Source organism: Lithobates pipiens, unplaced genomic scaffold (genome assembly GCF_037356315.1).
Source record: "Lithobates pipiens isolate NorthernLeopardFrog02 unplaced genomic scaffold, aLitPip1_a1.2 Scaffold_3, whole genome shotgun sequence".
Classification (NCBI taxonomy): Eukaryota; Metazoa; Chordata; class Amphibia; order Anura; family Ranidae; genus Lithobates; species Lithobates pipiens.
The window spans coordinates 15,693,041-15,719,993 of record NW_027507790.1 but is presented as its reverse complement, the minus strand read 5'-3'; the positions used below and the strand labels follow the sequence as shown (position 1 = coordinate 15,719,993).

Sequence of the window (26,953 nt, the reverse complement as noted above, 5' to 3'; positions counted from 1 at the left end):
GGATGGATAACTTCAGCCATCTGGCTAATGATCCTTTAGAAGCTTGGCAACCTTTCTTATTGCCCGAAAAAAGGACAAACAACGAGCCTGCACATCTAAGGTTCTTTGTCATTTCTAGATAGCGCAACAAAATCCTTTTGACATCCAAAGTATGAAAAAAGGTTTCCTTCTCCCCCAAAGGGTAGCACAGAAGGTTGGGAGCACAATGTCTTTGAGCACTTATGCATTGAACCTACTTTTGGTAAAGAACTTTGGGTCTGTCCTAAGAATAACTCTATCCGGAAACACTGATGCTGGAGGATGCTGGGACTGTGACATCACCCGGTGACCCCGCCCATTGTCCCTATATAAGTCGCCGCACAACGCGTCCCTGTCATTACGGCCAGAGACAGCGTCGAGTCAACATCTCAAGGAAGAAGATAAGAAAAAAAGAGAAGGCGGTGGCAGCGACGACAGAAGACCGGGCCACCACTAGTGAAAGAGCTGGAAGAAGGAGCGGAGGCCCGGCAAGAAGAACCGAAGAGGGGGACAAGACCCACGAAGTCGGAAGACGACCCTCCGACAGCGACGAAGAAGAAAGCCGGGCTCCTCCGCTAGTAAAAGAGCTAGCAAAAGAGCAGAAGATAGCGGAGGAGTCCGGGGAGAAGACCCCCCAAGATGGAAGAAGACCCCCGGAGCTGTGCAATAAATTATTTTAAAACTTTGTGTTGTGTTTTATTTACATTTTTTTTTTACCAGGTGAATGGGTAGGGGTACATTGTACACCATACTCATTCACATAGGGTGGGGGGCCGGTATCTGGGTTCCTCCCGGATTCCGATAAGCCCCCCGCCCGCAGACCCCGACAACCAATGGCCAGGGTTGTCGGGAAGAGGCCCTTGTCCTTATCAACATGGGGACAAGGTGCTTTGGGGTGGGGGGGTATTATATGGACCTTATGGAGGACCCCCACGTCATTTTTTTTGGCATAGGGCTTCCCCTTTAAGTCCATACCAGGTGACGGGGCCAGCGAGGTGTCAATCTCAGCAGTGACATTGACTTCCTTCGCTAGTCCTGGCTACCTGGAGCCACGTTCAAAATTAACGGACTTTCCTCCGTGTGTGTGGGCAAGTCCGTTCATTTCAAAAGAACGGCGGACTCCCGCCATAGTCTGGCAGACCTAGTCCACCGGAAAAGTCCAGTTGTGTGTGGGCAGGTCCGCTTGTTCAAAAAGTCCGGTGTACTTAGTCTGGTGGACAAACCGCCGGAAAGTCCGCCGGATAGTCTGACCGTGTGTACGCGGCATTAGGGAAATTCTTGACCAGTGCAACAAAAAAATCTGACTACCAGCGGTTCAGAGGCCACAGATTTTTCTAAGAAAACCACTAGTGCAGCAACCTGTACTTTCAAAGTAACTGTCAGTCCCCTATCTGCCCCATCTTGCAAGAACTCCAAGATGGAAGCAAGGCTCCTTGGGTCTTGGGCAGGTGAATCGCACCATGAATTATAGACATTCCAGACTTTAATATAGATGGCCCTTGTTACTCTTTTTCTGCTTGATATTAATGTTGTAAATCAGACGGTCTGAAAACCCCTTGCTCTTTAGGAGCTGCTCCTCAGATACCAGGCTGCAAGAGACAGACTGGCCACTTCTGGATGATTTACTGGACCCTGGATTATCAGATCCTGCCTGAGGAGGTAGATGCCAACCAGGCTTGGTCACCATTCCCAGAACGGTTGAGAACCAGGCACTTTTCAGCCAAAACTGAGTAATTAGGATGGCTGGTACATTTTCCGTTAGATCTTCCTTAATACCATTGAAATTAACTGGAATGGAGGGGAAAAGAGTAGCAAAGGTGAAATATCCATGTATACGTCAGAGTGTCTGTCCCTAGTGATGTGTTGATATTTTTTAAGGAAAAAAAACTGAGGAACCTGTGCATTTCCTCTTGAGGCAGGTCCACCTCTGGCTGTCCCCACATACTGGAAATTGTTGGGAAGACCTCCGGATTCAGAAACCACTCTGCCTCCTGCATTGGGTTTGTGGTCAGAAAATCCACCACTCGGTTCAGGGTCCCCTTTAGGTGGATTGCTGACAGGGATAGCAAGTGCTTCTCTACCCACAGAAGAATTTCCCTTGCCAGTGCTTGTAAGGATCTGCTCCTTGTGCCCACCGTCTGTTTAGATAAGCCGTCAAGACCTGAGCGCATTGAAACTGGAGATCTTGCATGAACCCTAGTAGAGATAAGGTGATCGCCTTTAGCGCTCTCCAATTTCTTGACCTTGTCACCTCCTTCTTGGACCAACTTCCCTGGACGAAGTTTTCCTCTAGGTGGGCCCCACATCCCCAAGAGCTGGCGCCTGTGGTCAGTCTTCTTTCAACTAGAAAGGCTCAATCTAGACCCCTTGATAGGATCTCCTGACTCCTCCACCACCATAGTGACCCCTTCACTCGGGTTGAAATCTTCACCTGTATGTCCAGAAATCTTAAGCTGTGATCCCATGACCTCAGTAGAAAAGTTTGTAAACACCTGAAGTGCAGTCTTGCCCACTGAATAACCAGCATTGTTGAGGTCAGTACCCCTAATGCCGACATAAACTTGCCTTATCGTTATTGGCTGGCTGGTCTGCAGCATTGACACAGTGCACTGAACCTTGTCCCTTTTCTCTTGCAGGGGAGAAAAATCTTCTGTTCTACCGAACTGATTTGGTAGCCCAGAAAGTGAACCTCCTGTGACAGGTTTAGGGAGGATTTCTGGAGGTTTCGAATCCATCCTAGAGATTCCAAATGGCTGCGTGCTTTGGCCAAATTGTCCTGAAACCTTTCCCTTGAGGGGGCAAAGAATAATAGGTCGTCCAAATAGGGAATCACTGCGATTCCCTGAAGATGAGGCAGAGCTAGAGCTTCCGCCATTACCTTGGTAAAGATCCGAGGTGAGGATGACAGCCCCAACGGCAAGGCCCTGAACTGCAAATGATGAATCACGCCTTCCATCTTTGCCGCCAACCTGAGATACTTCTGGGACTGAAGCGAGATTGGGATATGCAGGTATGCATCCCTTAAATTTATTGGCGCCACATAACATCCTGGGGTGAGCAGATTTCTGACTGAAAAAAAATCGAGTCCACCTTGAACCTACTGTACTTGACAGATTTGTTCAGAGGTTTTAGATTGAGGATCAATCGGAATTTTCCTGTTGGCTTCTTTACCAAGAAAGTATGAGAATAAAAACCCTGTTGCCATTCTTCTGGTGGTACTTGAATCACCGCACCCTGCTGCATCAGCTCCATTTATGAGGACTTCATGGCCAGGGCTTTTACTGGATCCTTTGGGGTATTTGTCACAAGAAATCTTCTGGGGGGGGGGGGGGGGGGATTCTGTAAACTCTATTGCGTAGCCCTGAGAAAGAGTGGTCAATATAAACTGATTTAATATTATGGCTGACCACTGTGGAAGGAAATTTTGCAGCCTTCCGTCTGCCCGCAGGGTCGAGTCATTGCGATTTTTTGGCTTGCGTAGGAGGGTGGAAAAAGATTCCGCCTTTGCCTTTAGCTTTTTGTGCATAACATTTCTTCCTCCTCCCCTGGGATTCATTATCCTGCTCCTGAGCACCTTGAGGTTGAAAAAAGCGGTTTGAGGGTGGTTTCTTCTTCTTTACTGGGAAGGACTTCTTTCTGTCGGCAGTCCTGTCAATAATGGTATCTAGATCAGGGCCAAAGAGAAGGTCACCCGAGGAAGGAATCCCACAGAGCTTACTCTTCAATGCCACATCACCTGGCCAAGACTTCAGCCATAATGCTCTTCTAGCCAAATTTGTTAAAGCTGCTGATCTAGCCGACATTCTAATTGCTTCGGCCGAAGCATCCGCTATATAGGCTACCACAGAGTACCAAGGTAGAAAAGGAATCCATAATCTCCTGTTTGGGTGAATCAGGTGAATCAGCAATAACCCAATACTCCAGGTTCCTGGCTTCACATAGCTGGCTTTAAATTGCTCATGACCGATTGCCAGAATCTCTTGAGCAAGAGATCCATACCCTTATCCATTGGATCCCATGTCTTCAAAGGCCAGGTCAGTGGATCTAGAGACCTGGGAGAAGGCAGCATCCAGCCTGAGGTCCTTGTTTCATACCGCAGAGGGGTCTTCCTCAAATGGAAAGCGTCTCTTGTGGGCTTTTGAGGAGAAAGGTTTTCTCTCTGGCTCCTGACATTCTCTCTCTATGGAGTCCGAGATGACAGAATGAACCGGAAATGTTTGAACTTTAGGCTCACTTAGACCCGTGTGCATGCGGTCATGTAGCGTTAGTTCCTTTTTTTTCCTTCCTTAGGCCAAGGGTAACATGTATGGCTCCAAGAAGCCTGTCAACTTCCTCCAGGGATAGCTTAAATTGGAGGGGGCCACTTCAGCCACTTCATCCTCCTCTTCCGAATCTTCGATGGAAGGTGCGGAGGATTGTTTTTCCCTGGTAGAAGGACCTTCAGACAGAGTCTCTAACCCCTGGGACAGGAAGTGAACCCTGAGAAGACTCTGAAGTGGAGGGCTGACTAGCAGCTGGACTAACTAATGAGTGACGGAATTTCTGAATCGTGGCATATAGTTCTTTCTTTACTGAGGCAACCAAATCATCACAAAACGGAAGCAGATTCTTCTTTGATTAAAGAAGCAATGCAAGTTCTGCATAGGGCTTTTTACAATTTTCTCCCATCTAAGCCTTACATGAGCAGCATCTCTTTTTCCCCGGGTCAGAGCTTTTGGCCTGAGAAAAAAGACAAAAAGGGAAAAAACCCAGGGGGCCCGCTAGTGAGACCCAGTCTCTGCCTGCGGACCACCCAACAAGGTGCACTAGGAAGAAAATACAGCCTCCAGTGCCCAGACAGGCCCTCGCCACTAGGGGGAAAGAAAAAAAATGGGAAGACAAAAGAAATCCCCGGAAAAGGAAATGGGCAGACTTAATTAACTGCCCCCTACCTGAGCCTTGCTGGTGCCTGTCCCCCACTGCTGTAGACGCCACGGCTTCCATAGCAGGTATGCAGCTTCTGGTCTCCCATAGTGTCACTGCACCGGAAGCGTAAATAGGGGCCAGTTCCTGCCCTGCGTCCGGCCGCCGGAAATTACTCTGGGTGCCGATGGGGTGAACTGCTAATGGGAAGTGTCACTTCCAGTGCGGCAAGATCCATCAGGATACTGAAGCAGGTCACCGGACCTACTGCAGCTCTCCTCGAGCACCTGGGGGTAAGAGAAGCCCGAACTCACCGCTAAAAGTCCTGGTAAGGTGGGAGGGCTGGGGTCTTCTATAAAAAGAAGGAAAAAAAAAAAAATCAAGAGAGGAAACCCTGTCTCTCAGGAGCACCTAAGAGATCCTGGCTCCCCCCTAAAAGATGTTCCCTCCGGGCTTGAGGAAACACAAAAACTGAGGTGTGGTAGGGAGGTGCCTCCCTTTAAAGATCTGGAGGAAGAAGGCGTTTCCTGTGGTCTGGTGGGAGGAGTCACCATCTCTCATGTGCTGTCCTGAAAGACGCCTTGGGAAAATATATTCAAATCAAAAAACTTTAGCGGTTTAGAGTGCTGCCCATTATTTACTTCCAGGCACCGTTACCAGGAATGAAGTTAAAACCTTACAAATGGGGATGCCAACAGCAATAAAAACCTTAGGGAGGATGTGCAAACAGTAACAACTTAACCGCTTGCCCTATAGCAGTTTTACTGCTACAGGACGACAGCTGTGCACAGGATTATTTATAAATATTATAATTATACATACACACACACACACACACACAATCAATCCTACTTTCCTACTTCCAGGTAGAGGGCGCAAATGGGCGATTACACACAGTGGGAGCCAATCGGCGGGTACCATGGACGTGATGTCCGCTGGCACAGTGACAGTACACATTTTTAGCACTGATATTAGTGTCACTGGTTCCTACAAAGTGTCAGTGTCAGAATGTCTGTTGCAATATCGGAGTCCTGCTATAAGTCGCTGATTGTCACCATTACTAGTAAAAAAATAAAATAGAAACTCCGTTTTTAGACACTAACTTTTGCGCAAAGCAATCAATATAGCTTATTGCCATTTTTTTTACCAAAAATATGTAGCAGAATACATATTGGCATAAACTGGTGAAGAAATTAGATTTTTTTATTTTTATTTATGTGATGTGATTTATAGCAGAAAAGGAAAATATATATATTTTTTTCAAAATTGGCAGTATTTTTGCAGAGGTGATTAAATACCATACTGCTGCCTTCAGCACACTCCGCCCATAGGCGATATCCTCATGCCCTTTTCTTTTTTACATCCACTTGATAAAACCCCTAAGAACAGAGAATCTCTTTGGAGGGAGAACATGCTTATCTGTGTGATCCCATTAAGCATAAATAAGCTTTTCTAGTAATGCTTGGACAGGAAACGCATGAAAAGGCTGTAAAGGTTTTAAGGAACCAAAGGAAGAAACCAAACTTTCAGCAGACTCCGTTAGGGGTAGCATGAAAGTGGAACGAACCATCTTCATAAGAGTTTGTACCAGCAATTTCTCAGATTGCCAGGCTGAAAAGGGTTCACCTACAGTTATTTCCTCCGCAGAGGAGTAATCGGTTTGTTTTCCTCCTGATCGCCTGATCACCTCATCCTGTACCTACTGTTCCCTTGGCAAAGGGTCTGAGGTGGGGGAGGGGGATCTAACACAATTCCTATCCTTTTGGATGGAGGATGCGATTAAATCCACTAATTTTCCTTATAGGCCCTCCAGGGCGGAGGAAAATGCATCTTCAGTCATGTATACAGGGGCTGAAATGTGAGAAGCAGTTGCACCACCAATTGGTTCCAATGACTCATCTTGGCTTGCCATATTTGGTATTTGAGGAGAGGATGACAATGTAGAGGCACAACTGGGGTTCCCAGCGCCTGGGGGTGGAATTTTTGTTACCTTTGTGGTGTCTTTTTTGGAAGCCATAGTGCCTAGCACAAAAGCAGAGGCACTAAGTAAATGTGCTATTTGCTGAGTAATAGTCTAGCATACAATGCCGCTATAAGGTTCAGCTTGGTGCTGAGTAACAATGTATTTCCTGTACTGGAAATGTCTGTATGTATCCCTTACGTGCCCCAACGCTCCTGTGTCCTGTGTGTCAGACTTCCAGCTCTTCTTGCATCTGATAGAGATCTTCTGTTACTGAGAAGCGTCTGTTTTAAAAACCTCAAGTGCGAGCTCTGCTCAGCGTCCCCAGCACGCCCCTTCGCCACTAACCCGCCCCCCCTTGTTTCAAATGAACAGTAATCCGCACGTGGCGCATTTGGTCTGCCAGGGGAGGCTCTGCGATCACCCTCTGGCAGGATAATAATAACAAAATCAAGTATGTTACCTACCATTGACAAGGGCTGGGGCGATGGCAGGCACTGACATGGCTTTGTGGGGAAACTCCGTTAAGCATGTAAAACAGTGAGGTAAATACAACACAGGGAAGCCACCACCACACCCCCTGGGAAAAGGGGGGGAGTGTACAAACTGCTGCTGTACCCCAGCCCCTTAGTTCCCCCGGGGGGGGAGAGGAACATGCCAAACTTTGTTGAATTAAGAATCCCTGGCTGCTGAAACAACACACATGCTGTTTTGGCTGGACACTGAGCTGCCTGAGAAGCAACGTATCAGGTATGTGCATTTACTCCCTCTAATGGAGACTAAAGGCATACAACATTTTACCTATGGAAGAAAAAAAAAACATAGGTGGGCTTTTTACAGTTCCTAGACTTCTTCCCTTACATCAGTATGCTGCAGCGAGGATAAGGTAACAGACAGATCCAAAGTTTACCCATCACGGCGGGCTGCGTTAGTAAACCTTCAAGGACCGGGTCCCTTTTTATTGGGGTTACCCCTTGGACCTGTATTAGCACCCAGCCAGGAAAAACTTTAGGTAATGTAGGCATGACCAAAAAGCCCTGGGTCCCGGGGTCCAGCCCTGCAAGGAGAGGCGTTACAGGCAAATCCTTGAGCTTCGTATACGAGGCCCGGGTACCATCCACTTTGGCCTTAGCGGCAACTTTGGATAGATCCGATCTATGGAGGCTGTTTAAATCCAGCAAGGATCCCTCCAACAGAGCTCTTCAGAGCACACCTTCACTCATGACCAACACCTTAGACACTGGTGGAAAAAAAATTGAGGTGCTCCTGGTATGGGAGGGGTTATATCGGTAGGCAACTTCCTGTTTACGGTGAGCCAGTGTCCATCACCTGAAGGTGGCCTATAACCCACATAGCAATTACTATGCTGCTCTGTGTCCCATGATGTTTGATAAAGAAAAAAAGGACATCAATTTCATTTGGGTACAATGTAGCACAACCGTGCAATAGTCAGTTAAATTAACACAGTGTCGTATTGCAAAAAATGGCCTGGTCGTGAAGGGGTAAAGCTTCTGGTGGCCAAGTGGTTAAAGGGGTTTTTAAAGTCAGAAGGTTTTTTTTCTTATCTTAATGCATTAAGATAAAAAGCCTTCTGTGTGCAGCAGCCCCCCCCCCCCTAATACTTACCTGAGCCCATCTTGCTCCAGCAACATTGCAGGAGTGTCTTGGCTGCCTGGACTCTCACTCCTCATTGACGGAGATGGCAGCGTGGCGCCATTGGCTCCCACTGCTGTCAAAGTCAATGAGGGGAGAGAGAGAGAAGAGAGAGAAGAGAGAGAGGAGAGAGAGAGGAGAGAGAGGAGAGAGAGGAGAGAGAGAGGAGAGAGAGGAGAGAGAGAGGAGAGAGAGAGGAGAGAGAGAGGAGAGAGAGAGGAGAGAGAGAGGAGAGAGAGAGGAGAGAGAGAGGAGAGAGAGAGGAGAGAGAGAGGAGAGAGAGAGGAGAGAGAGGAGAGAGAGGAGAGAGAGGAGAGAGAGGAGAGAGAGAGCGCACAGCTGTGGCCCTGTGTCTGAATGGACACAGGGAGTTTGGGTGCCCCCTCATAGTTTCTTGCTTTGGGGGCACTCAACAGGAGGGAGGGGCCCAAGAGCACAGAAAAGGGACCCAAGAAGAGGAGGATCTGGGCTGCTCTGTGCAAAACCACTGAGCAGGCAAGTATAACATGTTTTTTTATTTTTAACAAAAAAAAAAAAAAAAAAACTTTAGTATTACTTTAACCTCCCTGGCGGTTCAGATTGTCCATGGCAACCAAAAAGGGACACTTTTTGGTTGCCATGGACAATCTCAAGTTTCCAGGCAGAAAGAACAGTGTATATATATGATACATTATTGTAATCTGTAAGATTACTGTATGTATTATGTGTTTTTCACTTTTAAAATTTGGCGCTGGCTCCATCGCAGGTTCCTAGGGGTCACCGTTTTTTTTGGTAATGAAAATTCACCCCGAGCCACACTTGGGATTACCGCCAGGGAGGTTAATGTGCATGCCACATCCATATAGATATAAGCACACACACTGGGGAAGTCCGACTACAAGCAAATTAATCCATTAGAGATGAGATTTAACCCAGGCAAACATAAGATCATATAAATGTGAAAGAGAAAAAAAAAAAAAAAAAAAAAAAAAAAAAAAAGTATCCTTCAGAACCAAACCTAGGACTACAAGAACACAGTTGTTGCTTCTGAGGCTAGGTTCACACATATGCAAATTGAATTCGCATGACATGTGAAAGAACATTTCACATGTCTGGTGCAGCCAAAGTATGAATTCAGTGCAAACTGAAAAAGAGTAAGTTGTCTGAGCAGTGCGGTCCGCCTCGGGTGTGAATTCAGGCCCATTGACCATTATGGGAAGGCTTCTGAATCGCACATGTCATTCAGCTGTGAACAGGATACAATTCTGACTTGATCCTTATGTAGACCTGACCTGATACAGATGCAAACCTGACCCGATATGGATGCAAACCTGACCTGATCAAAACTGACCTGAAACGCTGAACAACTATTTTGTCAATTAGCTGTGAATACGGAGCTTCAATTCGCACTGCAAATGTGTGAACCCAGCTTAAGCCACCATGCTGTATATAAATACATACAAAACAATCACTTGTTGATTAACTTTTACAGCAAAACGCTTATTTTACAATGCAGTTAGGAACCTTTTTGGACATCATCTTCCATTACAAATACAATTGTTTATATATTTTTTGTTTTAGTCCATGGCCTGGAAGAACCCCCTGGAGCATCTGACTAATATCTCCACTGTACATAGTCTGGTATGATGCGGAGATAACAGCGATAGAGAGGGTGATGTAGCGGAATAGAATGTTAATACCCCTATATAATGGGATATTTCTATTATATTGTGTGTACGGTGGGGACGCTGCAGCTATTATGTGTGTAGGCTTTGACTGCTCTTGCACATGAATATAGCTTATACAATTCAAAGCAAAATAAACTGCTGACTAACTGAAAAATACTCTGAGAAAACATTCTCCAACAAGGACAGAAAAACCCCCTCTAGAACATTGGCTGGAGTTGTTCTTTAAAGCCCAACTGTTCAAGCCAAGCACTAAAAGGTACCCACAGACATGATATGACGGTTGTCTGATATGACTTAAAATGGTCAGATCAGGCAATGATTTCATGTCTACAAGAGGTCCTGAACACCCACTTTTACTGGCCACTGCTGGGGGACTACTTATAGGATCTGGCCCCATCACAGGCCTCCTGCCATTTATATAAACTTGTAAGGTCAGCAGATCTTGCAGTGAGGCAAGCTGAATCAGCAGATCCATAAAACAAAATTTATTGAAAGTTTATAACATATGACAAAATGGCATCAAAACAAATATCCAATATCGGCTGAGTATTTATGTCAGTTTACATGGGAATAAAAAAAAAAAATACAAAATGAAGCAGTATATACATTAATGCCCTGTACATAAGTTCGGACATTCCAACAAAATCCATCCGATTTTCTGACGCATTTTGGCCCAAACTTGTCTTGCATACGCACGATCGCACAAAGTTGACGGAAAATCCGATCATTCAGAATGAGGTGACATACAACCCGTACTACAGGACTAGAAAGAGGGCAGTAGCCAATAGCTTTCGTCTCGTAATTTATCATGAGCATGAGTGGCACTTTGTCAGTCGGAATTGTCTACAAACAATTTTGTTGTCGGAAAATTTTAGATCCAGCTCTAAAACTTTGCGTCAGAAATTCCAATGGAAAAAGTCAGATGGAGCCCACACATGATCGGATTTTCTGACAATACGATCCGATCGCACATTTTCCGTTGGAGAGTATGACCGTGTGTACAGGGCATAAGCGATGAAGTAAGGGAAGCTTAATGTATCTGAATCTATGTAAAGCGTGCATTAAAGGAAGGGTGGTCGATGAAGTATTAGATTTAGTGAACATTTAAATAATAGTAATAATAATAATAATAAATAATGGTCACGTAATGTAAATTTTGGGGTTTAAAGTGATCAGGAATTTTCAGGACTTTAGGATTGTTTCCTTAATGAGGAAATATGTATGCGAGTTTTGCATTAGCTTTGGTAAAGTCTTCAGATTGTGTGAAGAGCCATTGGATTTTAACCCATTATTATACTACACCCATGAAAATATAAAAACAGAATCCTTGAAATAGCCAGTCAATTTTCATGCAGTTGCAAACATTGTTACTGTTGTATAAAAGCATTATCTGTGCGCAAACTCACCTTGGAATCTGGGTAGTAGAGTCTGAAGTTCACTGACATCCCAGGTAAGCTTAGTTCCAATATTTGGCAAGTTTATTAACACGGTACTGTCCCTGTGAGGTTTGACTTTAATAAACGTTCTTAAATTTAATCCCACTGCCAAAGCCATCTAAAAAATAAAAAAAACATGAAACTGACATTAAGTAACAGAACATATGATAAACAATTCAAGGAGTAATGGAATACCCCAAGCCCCACACACTAACCATACCTGTAAAACTACCCATCCCATATAGTGGATTTGTGCTTTTGATGCCAACATTTGCAGCAAGTACATTTTTAACTGTTCTGCCATTCCATGAAGCAAGAAGCAAAAGCCCTATGAAAGCTTACAGTTGCAAGTTGGAGCTTACACAAAGTTATGGACCCCATCCCCTCTTCATACAACAGTGCACGGAACCTGAGCAGCTAATCATAAACCGCGAGCGACGCCATGTAGGAGCCATGTCAGTTTGCTTCCACTGGTGAATGAAGAGGCAGGGTAGCAAAGTGAACATATGTGTTGTAGAGACAGCAATGAATCAAATATGTTGCTTTTCTTTTCATGAGCAAAACAGGTTGACTTTAAAGTGGTTCTAAAAGGTAGAACATTTCTTTAACCTCAATGCATTCTCAGCATTAAAAGGTTAAAAAAAAAATGTTCCAGTGGAAATATTGCCCACCCCCTTATACTTATCTGAATCTTATCTCACGCTATACCCATCTACAGTGGAGCTGGTCTCCTCACATGACAGAGGCAGCAGCAAATCCTGTGTGCAGAAAGCGGGGCCGAGACGCACTGTGTTTGTCTATAGGCACGCATAGCCCAGCTTGGGAGCAAGCACACAAGTGTGCCACCATTGGCAACAGCTTCCTATCATTGCATAGAGAGTAGAGGAAGTGCCAGGAGCGCCTGTGGTGCACCCTGGGAGAGAAGGTTCACACCTACTCTGTGCAATACCACAGAGCAGGTAAGTATACCATGTTTATTATTTTTTTTAAAGCAAAGCTTTTTCAAAAGCTTTAACCACTTGCCACCCAGGCCAATTCTGATACTTTTCTCCTACATGTAAAAAAAAAAAAAAAAAAAAATCATAATTATTTTGCTTGAAAATTACTCAGAACCTCCAAATAAATATATGTTTTTTTTTTAGTAGAGACCCAAGGGAATAAAATGGTGGTCACAAATTTTTATATCGCACAGTATTTGGGCAGCAATTTTTGAAACGCTTTTTTTGGAAAAAAAACTGTTTCATGCATAAAAAAAAAAAAAAACCACTAAAGTTACCCTGATTTTTTTTGCATAATGTGAAATATAATGTTATGCCGAGTAACTAGATACCCAACATGCCACACTTTAAGATTGCGCACAGTTACAGAGGAGGTCTAGCGCTAGAATTTTTGCTGTTGCTCCAATGTTTACGGCAATACCTCACATGTGTGGTTTGAACGCCGTTTACATATTTGGACGTGGCCTATGTATGCATTTGGTACTGTGAGCGGGGATGAGGGAGCTTTACATTTTATTTTATTTTTTTTAATGTTTATTTTACTTTTATTTTTCTATTTTGACACTTTCCTTTTACATTTTTTTTGATCACTTTTATTCCTATTGCAAGGAATGTAAAAATCCCTTGCAATAGAAATAGGGCATGACAGGTTCTCTTTACAGCGAGATCTGGGGTCTATAAGTCCCCAGATCTCGCCTCTAGGCTGGAAAGCCTAAAATAAAAATAAAAAAACAAAATAAACCACCACAATCTCAGCTTCCCAGTCGAGGCAATGGCAGGGTTTACAACTGCAGAGGCCTCCGAAAGGTCATAGAAACTGCCGGGGACCATCTGGCCCACAGTATTCTCTATGGTGAACTTCTGACACCGGAAGCTTCCTTCTCCTAATCAGCTGTTTTTAGACACAGCTGATCACATGGTAAAGAGCCTACGTCATCGGCTCTTTACCCCGATTGGTGATGCGCCATGTCCAAGGCACACCGCTCACCAATGATCGCCGTGCTATAGGCGCAATGTGAAGAACATCATAGGACGTCCAGTCAGAACGGTAAAGCCACCGCCCGACCATCATTCTGCTATATGCCAGGCGGGAAGGTGTTAAAGTAGCAGTAGAACCATGGTTAAGCGATACTGCTGTATGACAAAATTAGCCCCTTGGTAATGTTTGCTAAACCTGTCCTCAAATACCAGCAAAGGCCTACCTATGTAAATATATCTCCACAACGAAAAGATACGGGTTGTGTTCAAGTCAAACTGGGACTTTAAATTTTACAGGTATAAAAAGATATGCTAACGTGGTGGTACTACACGCAGTAGTAAGTCGCAAGAGTGTCCTATTACTGACAGGCAGTGCGCGTCATTAGCCAGTCCAGACGTACTGACAAATCTTTTTATGCCGGATCTTTCCAGGCATTAAACGCTGGGATCACTTATGTAAAATGTAATAGGGGAGTATGTCGAAAAATAAATGCAGTTTCCACGCCTTGAAATTTTTTTATTTTTTTTAATTATTATATGAACTCAAATGTCCCGGTTTGACTTGAACGCCCTTGTAGTATTGCTGAGACACTAATTATACGTGTAAATAATATATATGTGAGGCTACCTACAAAACTACTACAAGTCTGCAACATCAGATGTTGACTTCAACCTACCCAGGCTGTGACAGTTTATTTTAGAAATTGGCACTCTTTATTGAATTAGGACATTACTAGTTAAAGCATCCCTACTCAAGTACTAGAAACACGGGGAGAGGTAACAGAACAGTCAGATCCAAGCAGATGTCAATGGCAGGTAGCAGGCAACAGAATAGTCAGGTCTGGGCAGAGGTTTTGGGCAGGTGGCAGTCAACAGAGTAGTCAGGTACAGACTGAGGTCTTGGGCAGGTAGCAGTCAGAGTAGTCAGTCCTGAGCAGAGGTTGTGGGTAGGCAAGAGAGTAGTCATGTTGGGGCAAAGGTTGTGGGCAGGCAGCAGTCAAGATAATCCATTTGAGCAATAAGCAAGGAATTCGGGAAGTATATTAGCTCTTTTGCCAAAAGCCTGGCAAAATCGAACTAAGCTTAAATCTGCTCCCACCCCCATTCTAAGCTTTACGCGAACTACCCTGTAAAGGAAAGATGTGTATACTTACCCAATTTAAGGGCACTTAGGCAGGGGCAGACTGACCATTTGGCTACTCGGGCACTGCCCAAGGGCCCCAGGCCACTAGGGGGCCCCATCAGGGTTGCCAGCCTTAGTAAAACCAGGGACAGTATGTAAAAATCTGTGTTTTTTTTTTTTTACATCTGTCTCTGAAATGTCCCTTACCGACATCCTTTTGGTCTAAAAATCCCAAGATTATAGCTGCCCCACCTCTCCAGTACCTTCTCAGCCAATAGAAACATGTCTGTGTATACATGTATGTGTATACTGTGTGGCCCCATAATCTCTGATTGCCTGGGGGGCCCATAATCTCCTATTGCCCGGGGGGCCCCATAATCTCCTATTGCCCGGGGGGCCCCATGCGTTGTCAGTCTGCCCCTGCGCTTAGGTGTTAGCTGACAACGGATGCCCCATAGTAAGTCTATGCGTGACATCACTGGCCAAGCTCTGAAGCTATTGTTCCAGGTCTCTTCTCTATAGAGAAGACAGTTGCTGGGGAGAACACATGACTAAATTTAAACCTACCCCCATTCTAAGCCTTATGCTAACTCTCCTGTAAAGGAAAAAAATGTGTATACTTACCTGATCTAATGGCGCTCAGGTCCAGTCACGTGATCTCCCCAGCAACTGGCTTCTCTAGAGAGAAGAGAGCTGCAACAATGGCTGCAGAGCTTGGCCAGTGATGTCACACATAGACTTACTATGGGGTATCCATTGTCGGCTGTCCCATCTCTACACCTAAGATAGCACTGGAACCCAATTGCATGACCAAATCGGAGCACCCTTAAATTAGGGAAGTATACACATCTTACCTTTACAGGGTAGTTCGCATAAGGTTTAGAATGGGGGTGGGAGCAGATTTAAGCTTACTTCGATTTTGGCTGGACATCTAATTTAAAATACCCTTTTGGACAGAGGACATGCCCAGTGTAATCCACCAGGGAATTCTGGAAGTCCTTGCAGGGATCCCAAAAGTCTCCGTAACAGCAACAATAAACAAACAGACAGGTTCTAACCCTTGTCCACTTTAGTAATAAAAGAAAATGTTTCAACTGAAGTTTGACCTATAAACACCTAATAAAAAGTATAAAAGACTACAAATGCAACACACAACATGATAAGTAATACTAGTAGACATCATATACACTACCTTCCCATGGACCACAGCATGTTCACCGTGTAATATTACTTTTCCAGGCGCAGATATGAATAAGTCTTTGTCCATTGCTACGTAGTTCTGCCAAAAGAAAGTATTCTTAGTCAAAGAACAATCTGGAAATAAAGCTAAACTCAACTGATAAAAATCTTCTATTAGTAATCCCCCTCCCAAAAGTAAGCTCTAATATAAAAGGGATAATTAAGTTAATCTTTGCTCCCCAGCAAGATGGCCATCGCTCATTTATATGCCCTTGGAGGACCGAAGCAACGTCATGATATCACTTCTGGTTCACGGACCATGTAAATATTTTTTTTTTTTTAAGTTATAAAATATATATATTTTTTTTTTGATCCTTTGCTTTGAAAAAGGTAAAGGAGAGATTTGGAGTCTTTTAAACCCCCGATCTCTCCATAAAGAGGACCTGTCATTCTGTATTGTTATCGCGAGGGATGTTTACATTCCTTGCTATGTCAATAAAAGTGATGAAAAAAATATATTATTTATATATATATATATATATATATATATATATATATATATATATATATATATATATATATATATATATATATATATATATATATATATATATATATATATATATATATATATTAAAAACGATAGTGTAAAAAAACGTAAAAAATAAAAATGTCATTTTAAAGCGCCCCCGTCCAGTAGTGAACGCATACATAATTCAAGCCCACATATGTAAAAGATGTTTGCACCACACGTGAGGTATCGTTGCAAACCTCTGAGAGCAATAATTCTATCACTACACCTCTTTTGTAACCTCTAGAAATGTTTAAAGCGTCGCCTATGGAGATTTTTAAGTATCGTAGTTTGGTGCCCCTTAACGAGCATGCGCAATTTTAAAGTATGACATATTAGGTATCTATTTACTCGGCGTAACATCATCTTTCATATAATACAAAAAATTTGGGGTTTATATTGTGTTTTGTGCAGAAATATGCAGCACTAAAAAATTCAACGTAAAGTTCAAAAAGTTCATAAACTGATTCTTAAAGTGCAAATCCTCCCAAAATAGCCGAATGTCGCACTCACCGGAAATCCTGGCTGCTTACTTAAGTGCAGCAATAACGCCTATATCCAATATATTATCATTTGTTTCTTTTTTTAATTTATTAAAGTGTATTCCCCCCCCCCCCCCCCCCCCAAGAACAAATTGCATTTAAAAAAAAAAAAATGTGGAACAAAAACAGTGTGAAATAAAAAAATTACAACAACCGCCATTTTATTCAATAAAGTGCCAATCAGTGCCCACCACAGTGCAAATCAGTACCCACCATAGTGCCAATCAGTGCCCCGCATTGACACCTGTCAGCACCTACCCAATCAGTTCTGCCCATCAGTGTCATCTATTAGTGTCCATCAATGGACACAGAGATTATCACTCCAACCTCCCAGATCCACAATAAAGTACTCACCCTGATGGAACTCACAGGTGCTGGCTCTGCTCAAGATTGAGGAGAAAAAGAATTCCTGGATGGCCGCACATCAAAAAAGACATCTTTATTGCCAAACGATTAAAATCCAAGTACAGTCACCTCACAAAAAAAAGGAAAACAGGACAAATATCTAACGCATTTCACGCCCCATCATGGCGCTTATTCATAGCATAGTGTCCATCAATGCCACCTGTCAGTGCCAATCAGTGCCGCCTGTCAGTGCCCATCAGTGTCGCCTGTCAGTGCCGCCCATCAGTGCCCATCAATTCTACATATCAGTGCTTCCCCATCAGTGCCAACTCATCAGTGCCCATCAGTGAAGCCTGCCAGTGCCATCTATTGGTGACCATCAGTGCCGCCTATCAGTGCCCATGAATTCTACATATCAGTGCCTCCTCATCAGCGCGGACTCATCAGTGCTCATCAGTGAAGCCTGTCAGTGCCCAACAGTGCTGTCTGTCAGTGCTGCATATCAGTGCCCATCAATTCTACATATCAGTGCCAACTCATCACTGCCCATCATTGAAGGCGAAAAAACAAAATTTTATAACAGAAACAAAGAAAATTTTTATTTTTATTTTTTTTCAAAAATGTTGATCTTTTTTAGTTTGTTTAGCAAAAAAAAATAAAAACTTGTATGACCGTGCAATTGTCACTCCTAAGTGTGACAGCTGAAAATTGTCCTGGGCAGGAAGGGGGAAGGTGCCTGGTATTGAAGTGGTTGAAGCTGATTGTAACATTTCTGGCACATTACCTATAAAACATATCATGCATTGTAAGCACTAGAACAAAGATAAAGGTTATGGTATACATACATAGACTGCAGACAGGTGACACAGACCAGCAACACGCTCTATCAGGAGATGCTGTCACTTCACTTCGGCTTCCATACACTTCTAATGCGATCAATGAACTCCACACTGTACACATCCCTTCACCAATCAACAACAGTACAACCCAGCCACTTCTAACCAATCAGCTTCAACAGCTACGCTTTCCTTCCTTTCTCCAATCAGCAGAGACCCCGCCTCACCTGTTCTCCCAACCAGAGACGACTTCGACCCAACAGGCTGCGTCGCACGGGACCGTGCCCAATAAGTGTAGGTTGTGAGACCTAGCCAGAGCAGGAGGGCCAATCAGCTGCAGTGTAGAGCATGAGGCGAGTGGTGGGCGGGGTGTAGTCATGGCGGCGACCGTAGCCAGGTTGTTATTATGGAGAGCGGTGCGCGGATTGGGGCAGAGCAGGCGCCTGTACAGTGACAGTGCGGCTGAGGGCAGGTGAGAGGCTGCTGTGCTGATGTATACAGGATACAGTGCTGGGAAGGGACATAATACCAGGGAATGCGCCTTTCCCAGCATGGCCAGCTCTAACTCAGAGGTCTCAAACTAGGGGTGTCCTGTCAGATTAGGCGACCCGTCATAATTTGTAACGGAAGTGATGTTTCCTCGCCTTCATCTTGCTACACCCTGCACTCCTCCGCAGTAAGGATACACTGAGAAGGGGGCAAGCGGACATCTTGTTACACCCACCAGAGTTTTTTGCATTTTACAATTATTTTTAACAGTAAACTGAGTTTATATAGTGAACTTTAGTCGAAAAATTAGGTTCTGCATGACTTCAGGCTGGCCCCTTTTGCAGGTTTAGTTATGTAAAACAATAAAGTGGTTGTAAACACTTACAAACCACTTTGACCTACAGGTAAGCCTAGATTAAGGCTTACCTGTAGGTCCAAGAAATATCTACTAAACCTACATGGTTTAGGAGATATTTACTAAAAGACAGCGGCTTGCAGGCGCACTATCGTCGTTATCAGCATGCTGCCGCTAACGGCGATATGCCGTTAGTGGCGGCTCCCGCACATGCGCGGGAGTGACGTTATCACTGCTCTGGCGCTGTGAGTGGCCGGAACAGCGATACCAGGAAGAAGATGGACGCTCCGTACTACAGGGGACAGCGGTCACATTGCTGGTTCCTGTGTCAAGTAAGTGACACATAATGGACTAATATGCGATGCATAGTAGCCCATTATGCTTTACCTTTGCAGGGAGTCAAAGAAGAAGTAAACCCATCAGGGTTTAATATAAGTGCTTATACTGCACATGCTCAGTTGCACTGCCAAGTTTAAAGAGGCCAATCTGCTGACAGCTTTAAAGCAGAATTAAACCCTTCTATCCTTTACAGCCAGGGAAGCTGCTTCTGTTTCATTTCCAACTGCCATGGTGCTGCACATGTGATAAGTTGTGACACCAGCCATTTAATGGTTTGACAGTTTGGTTGAGGACACAAGTAAATGTAAGTTAGCAATCTTTGCATTCCAGGAATGTAACTGTTTTTTGAAATGTTAGATCAACAGGTTTAGTTCCACTTTATGATTTTACTGCTGTTCAGGGGCTCTGGGCTTCAGCAAAATGACAGCATCCAGCAAGAAGAAACAAGAGCAATGCTGGAGGCAATTTACAGCACACACTGATGTTGATTGCATCATTATTAATGTGGAATGTATGTTTCTTGCTAAAGAACATTATTTTTCATCAAGTTGTTATGGGTAAAGTTCCATCTTAGCTTCTGTTTTATCTGCATTTGCCATGTTGCTGTACATATGATTAGTAATGACACCAGTGATTTTCTCATTTGACAGTTTGGTTGAGAATCCAAGCGATTGTGACAGTTATCATTGCCAGTATGCATTGATTGTAACTGTTTTGGAAAACCATTAAAGTGGAACTAAACCCTCCTATCATTTTCAGCCAAGGAAGATTACATCTTAGCCTCTTGTATGATCTGCAGTTGCCATGGTGCTGGCTGCAAATGTCAGTTATGACACCAGCCATTTGATGGTTTGACAGTTTGTCAGGAGGAAACAAGCAAATGTGACAGTTAGCAATCCCAGCGTTCCAGGAATGTAACGTTTTTTTTTAAATGGTAAAATTGATGGGTTTGGTTCCGCTTTAAATCCATAGGTTTATTCTGCTTTATAGTGTATTTTTAGCCCAGTGTCTGTAATTTCAAATCTTGGAATTGGCGGAAAATAACTCACTTTTAAAAAAAAATTAAGTATCTTTACCTTGCTGTTTTGTTTTAGCTTTGTGTATTAAACCTTCTGCCTTTACTGCAGTTAAAAGGAACCTGTCCCAAACTGCCATTTCTGACCTCCGTGAATGAAGACAGAATAAAACTGCTACAATTGTTTAAAAGAAGAATTGAAAATAAAGAACGCCCAGTAATGTAGATTAAACAGCAATATAATGTGTATGTTTTTTTTTTTTTTTTCTTTCTACTCCTGCGTAACATGAAGGAATTAAGAAAGCTGAGTACTAGTCATATTATATAAATTATTTTAGACTGATTGCATATGCACAGTCAGGTGAATTAAAGTGAGATTTAACCCATCAATTCAACAGTTTTCAAAAACCGTTACATTCAAGCCATCAACTGGCTGGTTTTATAAATAATCACATCTGCATAAACCATGGCAACTGCAGATCAAGCAGTAGTTAAGATCGCTATAAAGGATAGGAGGGTTTAACCACTTGCCGGTATTTCGCTGGACTTTGAGTGGCTATACCCGAATGATGCCTGCAGCTGCAGGCATCATAATCCTGGTATTGTTATTTATCAGCCGTCAGATTTCTTGTAAAAACAATCCTAGCTGCTGAATTGCTTTTACAAGCAGTGGGAGGGGACGTCCCCCTCTTCAGCGGCTCTCCAGGCTCTGTCATCCCATGGGGAGACCCGAGTGTGCAGCCGGTGGTTCTGCCAGTTGATCATAGAGCTGATCGAGGACCAGAACATCCCCAATCATCTATATGGTCTTAGAAACCAGAACCGATGAGCATTTCATCACTTCCTTTTGAAAAAAGCATTGGCCGATAATGATCTTGCTGTAATCTAAAGCTTTTAAGGGCAGAGGAGACATCTGGGGCCTAATAGACCCAAGATCTCTCAGTAAAGTGTACCTGTCACTGCCTGTTGCTATCGTGGATATTTATATTTCCTGTGGCAACAGTAAAAGTAATTACAAAGAAGAAATGAAAGGAACGGTGTAAAAATAAATTTTAAAAGATGCGTATAAATACCTTTTTCAGTTTGCTTTAATGCGGTCAAGTAATGCAGAAGCTCCGGCTCCCCTGTGTCATGGATCGCTCCACCATGGGGCAATGTACAAGGAGCGTGGCTTCCAGAGCTCATCTGTTGTTGCCACTCACTCCTCTCCTGTGCAAAAGCAGCTTTAATTACATGGGGAGCCAGAGCTTCTGCATCACGTGATCACACTAGAGTGGATTGAAAATATTACGACATACCCCTTTTGTGTATTTTAACTTTTTTTTTATAGCACGTGTTATGTGTGCAAGCTGCAACTTGTACTAACAAAAGCTTTAAAATGTTGGGGGCGTGTCCTGGAGCTACATGGCGTAGGACGTGCAGAGTGAGAGAGACTGACATGATAGCCTTATATCATATCCTCCAAGGAAATCCTGCCCAAAACACGCCGATTTGCTGCGACTACCTACACACCAGCCCTCATGTCACCGCCGAAAAGGACATCTGAGGCCATAGCCAAGCTGGCTAAATACCGCCATGAGGTCCAGGACACCGAGGAGGAAGATGGCACCAGCCCTACCCAGGCCACAGAGGAGTTCTCCAGCGACACTGCCAAAATTTTCAAGGCCATCTCCGTGTGCCAAACTACACTCATCTCAAAGATAGAAGAGGTCAAAATCGATATAGCTCTCATCCAACAATCTCTCATCCAACAAGATATCCAGAAGCTGAGGGACAGAGCCATTGAAGCACAGAGTGAGCCATGTGGAAGCGGACATTGCCCCTTTACTGGTCTCCATGGAACAGCTCCAGCACCAGCTCAATGTCGTTCTTCACAAACAGGGCGACATGGAAAACAGGCTAAGAAGGTGCAACCTTTGGTTCGTGGGCCTCCCTGAAAGATCCGAGGGCTCTGATCCTCCCACATATCTGGATAATCTCCTCATCTTGACTTACGGCAGAGAGGCCTTTTCGTCCACATTTGTGATAGAACGCGCCCATCGCCTGGACGCTCGTCCTCCACAGGCCGGTGCACCCCCGTGAACCTTCATCGCAAAACTTCTCAACTACAGGGACCAGGACACCGTGCTGCGCCTCACTCGTGAACGGGGAAACATCTTGGTCAGTAAAGTCACCGTCGCTGTGTTTCCGGATTTTTCTGCTGAGGTGCAGAATAAACGGGCGCAATTCACAGAGGCCAAGCGCCAGCTCCGCATCCATCATCTCCCCTATGCAATGTTGTTTCCGGTGAGACTCCGGGTGGTCTGGGATGGTAAAACTCAGTTTTTTGAAGACCCCGCTGCTGTCCTGTTTTGGCTGGAACAACAAGAGGTGGTGGGCCCTGCTAAGCGCTGAACTTCATCCTCTCCACCCCGCAGCTGCTTGTGATATCTGTTTCTGTGGCCATATACAGCAGGGATATGCAATTAGCGGACCTCCAGCTGTTGCAAAACTACAAGTCCCATCATACCTCTGCCTCTGTGTGTTAGAGTGCTTGTGGCTGTCAGAGTCCTGCTATGCCTCATGGGACTTGTAGTTCGGCAAAAGCTGGAGCTCCACTAATTGCATATGCCTGATATACAGGGTGCCCGAACTCTTCCCCCCCCCCCCCCCCACTGCATTCTAAGTGTTCTCAGACACCCCAAAGGCACTCACTCATATTAACTGCACACCCTACATCCCGCCAAGTTATGTGATCTGCAGTTTTCTTATATGTCGCCCCCACAACCTGCCAAGGTCACCTTCGAAAACGAATACCCCCCCATTGATCTTTTGACCTAGCAACTGTTAACAGTTTCTCAAGTTTGGTTTCCCTGGCCAGCTGCCACCTCCATGGCCATGGAGAGTGGCTGTTTGTATATCTTGCCATGCTGGTCCAGAGATGGCACAGTTACTATAGTTCATATGCTATTTATACTTTTTTGTTTGCATCGGACTTACCATGTGCTCTGCCTGTTTAATGAACATTGCATGCAATGTTCTATCTATTTCATAATACTGCGGGCAGCACCCAGTGCAACTGACCATGCTATTTTTCTATCACTGGCCACCTGCTTGCACAGGGATGCTGCATCCCCGTGGGTCATGTCTTCCCCACTGTATATGCTATACGGCCATACCACGCCAAATTGGTCCAGAGACAGTAAAGTTTACAAGGTTTATTTGAATTATCATCCACTTTTGATATACTGTAAACTTCAATTCAACAGCATGAGCTACATATTGTATACTGATTGTCTCGCAATGCTAGTGGTGACACTCTGTGCAACGAGTCATGCCGCTCCCCTGATCCTAACCGCCTACTTGCACAGACTCGCTGCACTCCCTCGTGGAATGCCTATCCATTTATATAATCTGTGTTGTGTTATACTACGTGCTACTTGCCTCACCCCCCTGCTGGGCACCTCCACTGACAGATCCGACTGCATGCTCAAACTTTCCATGATACCCCATGGCCTTGCTTAAAATTGTTACCTGGAATGTTCGAGGGCTCTGCACTAAACCCAAGAGTGTAGCTGTCCACACTCACCTCAAACGTATACGAGCAGATGTTTCTGTCCTAGTTGAAACACACATTACCGGCCAAACCCAAATGGCACTAAAAAAACCTTTGGTAGGCTGGTTATATAATGCCCCGTATGCCTCTAACTCCTGAGGTATAGCCATACTCATTGCTAAAACAGTGCAGTTCCAACTCCATAATCTGCAGTCGGATCCTCAGGGTCGGTTTCTGTTCCTTCACACCACTATTGGTGGCCTGGAGGTACTTCTCATGGCATTTTACATCCCACCACCCTTCCAGTTCCACGCCCTACAGGAAGGACTTACTTTCATGACTAAATACCCACGGTGCCTGTAATATGGATAGGAGACTTCAACATGACAACTAATCCTAGTTTAGACCCAGACGACACCCCCCCTCTCATATCACTAGGTTTGGCAGGTTCATAACCAAATTTGCCATGACAGACTTTTGGAGACACAAATACCCAACCAAAATAGCTTTCTCATGCTATATCCCCTCACAATTAGCCATGTCCTGTATAGACTTGATCCTGATCTTCCCCACCCTGCTTCCCGACCTCATAGACGTGGGATTCGGCACCAGGGTGCTCTCAGATCACTCCCCATATTGGATGACACTGAGGCTCCCCTTGTGGGCTTTACCGTTCGTTCACTGCATAGTGACCTGTATTAGGTCGAAGGTTGGAGGTGAGAGGCCATCCATTTATGTGGTGAAGGGATCACTGAATATCAGACCTATCAACTTACATCTATCCACTTGCACTTTTTCGGACTGTCTCCCATAAATTATGGACATTTAACATTTTGCGCAGCACTGTTTATATGTTTTTAGTTATTTGAGGGATTAATTAAATTTACCTTGAGTGTCTGCTTGCAATAGTATTTATGGTATTTATATATTAGCGCTGAATACTTTATTCATATTTTTATATTCTTTAGCAAGCAACACATATTTGCGCATGGAAAACGTGCAGGTAAACTGCTAGCTTACATGGCCCATCTTGATCACAGCCCCCCAGTTGTGGTCCAGCTCCAGAAAGTTACTGGAGCTGTGACTTCAGACCCCAACTTGGTGGCAGAGCAGTTCAAACGATTCTGTTCTACTCTCTAAACGTCCACTGCACGTCATACACAAACTGAACTATCTCGGTTCCTTCAACACATCAATTTCCCCTTACTCAACCCCAAAGGGCCCAATTAGAAGCACTTATCACCTCAGACTTTGTTGCCAAGGCTATGGCACAACTCCTGACCTCTAAAGCGCCAGGCTCAGATCACCTCCCCCTAGAATTCTACACACAATTCCAAGAAGTCCTCACTCCCAAACTACAAGCTCTGTACACCCATATCTTTGATTCAGAGACCCTGCCACCATCCATGGGAGAGGCTCTCATCGTCCTCATCTCTAAAAACCAGGCAAGGACCCTCTATACCCAGAATCCTATCGCCCCATATCGCTCCTGCAACTAGACTTAAAAATTCTGGCCAAAGCCCTATGACTTAACAAAGTAATGCTCAGTTTGATCCATTCTGATCAAACCGGGTTTATGCCCAACAAAAACACTGCGTTCATTCTCCGCAGGCTCTTTATGAACCTACTGTCCATGCATGACAATACTGGATCCAAGGTGGTGGTGAGCCTGGACGCTGCAAAGGCTTTCGATTCTGTGGAATGGAGCTACCTTTGGGAATGCTTACACAGATTTGGCTTCGGCCCTAAATTTGTTAAATGGCTACAGCTTCTTTACCAGCCCCCCACTGCCCGGATCCAAGTCAATGATAGGATCTCCGATCCATTCTCACTGACCAGAGGCACTCGCCAGAGATGCCCCATATCCCCCCTACTGTATGCCCTGACTGGCTATTGCCATCAGGGCTCACCCACATATCAAAGGTCTCCGTGTGGGCCGGATGACAGAGACCCTAAGCCTCTAAGCGGACAACATGCTCCTGTATTTAGAAGACTCTGGTTCCTCCCTCGAGGCGGCCTTGCGGCTGATAGAGCAGTTTGGGGAGTATTCTGGTCTACAAATTAATTGGTCTAAATCCCAGATCCTCCCGCTGGACCTGGACGCCCATCTGCGGCCCAGGCAGCACTCCCACTCGTCACAGCGAGTCAAATCAAATACCTGGGCGTGCAATGTTCAAGAGCACTAGCAGACTATATAAATCTTAACCTAGAACCGTTATTTGCCCTCCATAAAGCAAAAGCTAAAATTTGGTTCTGACTCCCTCTTGGAGTTATGGGGTGCGTAAACTTAGAGCAGCTTGGGGAGGAAAATCATTTTAACTATCTGTTTTGGCATGCCCTCTTTTACATTCCCCTAGAATTTTTAAATCCATGGAAGCCATCCTCAACACGTTTGTATGGGGCACATCCCGACACAAGCTTTCATGGTACACTCTGAAGTGCCCTATACTAGAAGTCGACCGATATATCGGCCGATATTTGCCGTTTTTTAAATAATCATCATCGGCCGATTGTGCTGATAAAAAGCCGATTTAGAACTGCAGCGGGACTTTGAAATGACTTCTGTAAGAAGTCAGTGTAAGTTGCCTGAGTCATCATAGAAACACTTTCCTCCTCTCTGGGCAGCCTGCCAAGAAAAGAAACAGAAAGATACAATGTTTACACTTGAATGAATGAAGTCATCTCTGTGTGTAGAAGTTCTCAGTTTAACCATTTAAAGACTAAATCTTTTCTGACACTTGTTGCTTACAAGTAAAAATCCTGTATTTTCTGCCAGAAAATCACTTAGACCCCCCCAAAAATTATATATATATTTTTTTAGCAGAGATCCTAGGGAATAAAATTGCGGTTGTTGCAACATTTTATGTCACACGGCATTTGCACAGAGGTCTTTCAAATGCATTTTTTTGGGGAAAAAAATACACTATTTAAAAAATAAAAATAAAATAAAAACAGTAAAGTTAGCCCATTTTTTTTTTTTTCGTCCAAAAGTTTTGACTACCTGTTTTTATT

At 44.3% G+C, this 26,953-nt stretch overlaps 2 protein-coding genes across 3 annotated transcripts in view; one reads left to right on the top strand and one right to left on the bottom strand.

Annotated features, from left to right (window-relative positions):
* The window catches only part of MVK (mevalonate kinase), a 50,434-nt gene extending 32,063 nt beyond the window's left edge, over window positions 1–18,371 (bottom strand). Inside the window, exons 1-3 of one of the 2 annotated variants that reach the window (XM_077461321.1) lie at window positions 18,218–18,371; window positions 15,928–16,014; window positions 11,607–11,754 (exon numbers count right to left, since the gene is read on the bottom strand). In XM_077461321.1, coding sequence (XP_077317447.1) covers window positions 11,607–11,754; window positions 15,928–16,002 — 223 coding nt within the window. In that variant the 5' untranslated portion in view covers window positions 16,003–16,014; window positions 18,218–18,371. Of the gene's footprint in view, window positions 1–11,606; window positions 11,755–15,927; window positions 16,015–17,381; window positions 17,502–18,217 lie in introns of those variants that run through there. The other variant, XM_077461322.1, reaches the window with a different exon arrangement.
* A 190-nt stretch (window positions 18,372–18,561) lies between these two features.
* Window positions 18,562–26,953, top strand: part of MMAB (metabolism of cobalamin associated B) — a 31,879-nt gene continuing 23,487 nt past the window's right edge. Inside the window, exon 1 of the mRNA XM_077461323.1 lies at window positions 18,562–18,680. Coding sequence (XP_077317449.1) covers window positions 18,586–18,680 — 95 coding nt within the window. The 5' untranslated portion in view covers window positions 18,562–18,585. The remainder of the gene's footprint in view (window positions 18,681–26,953) is intronic.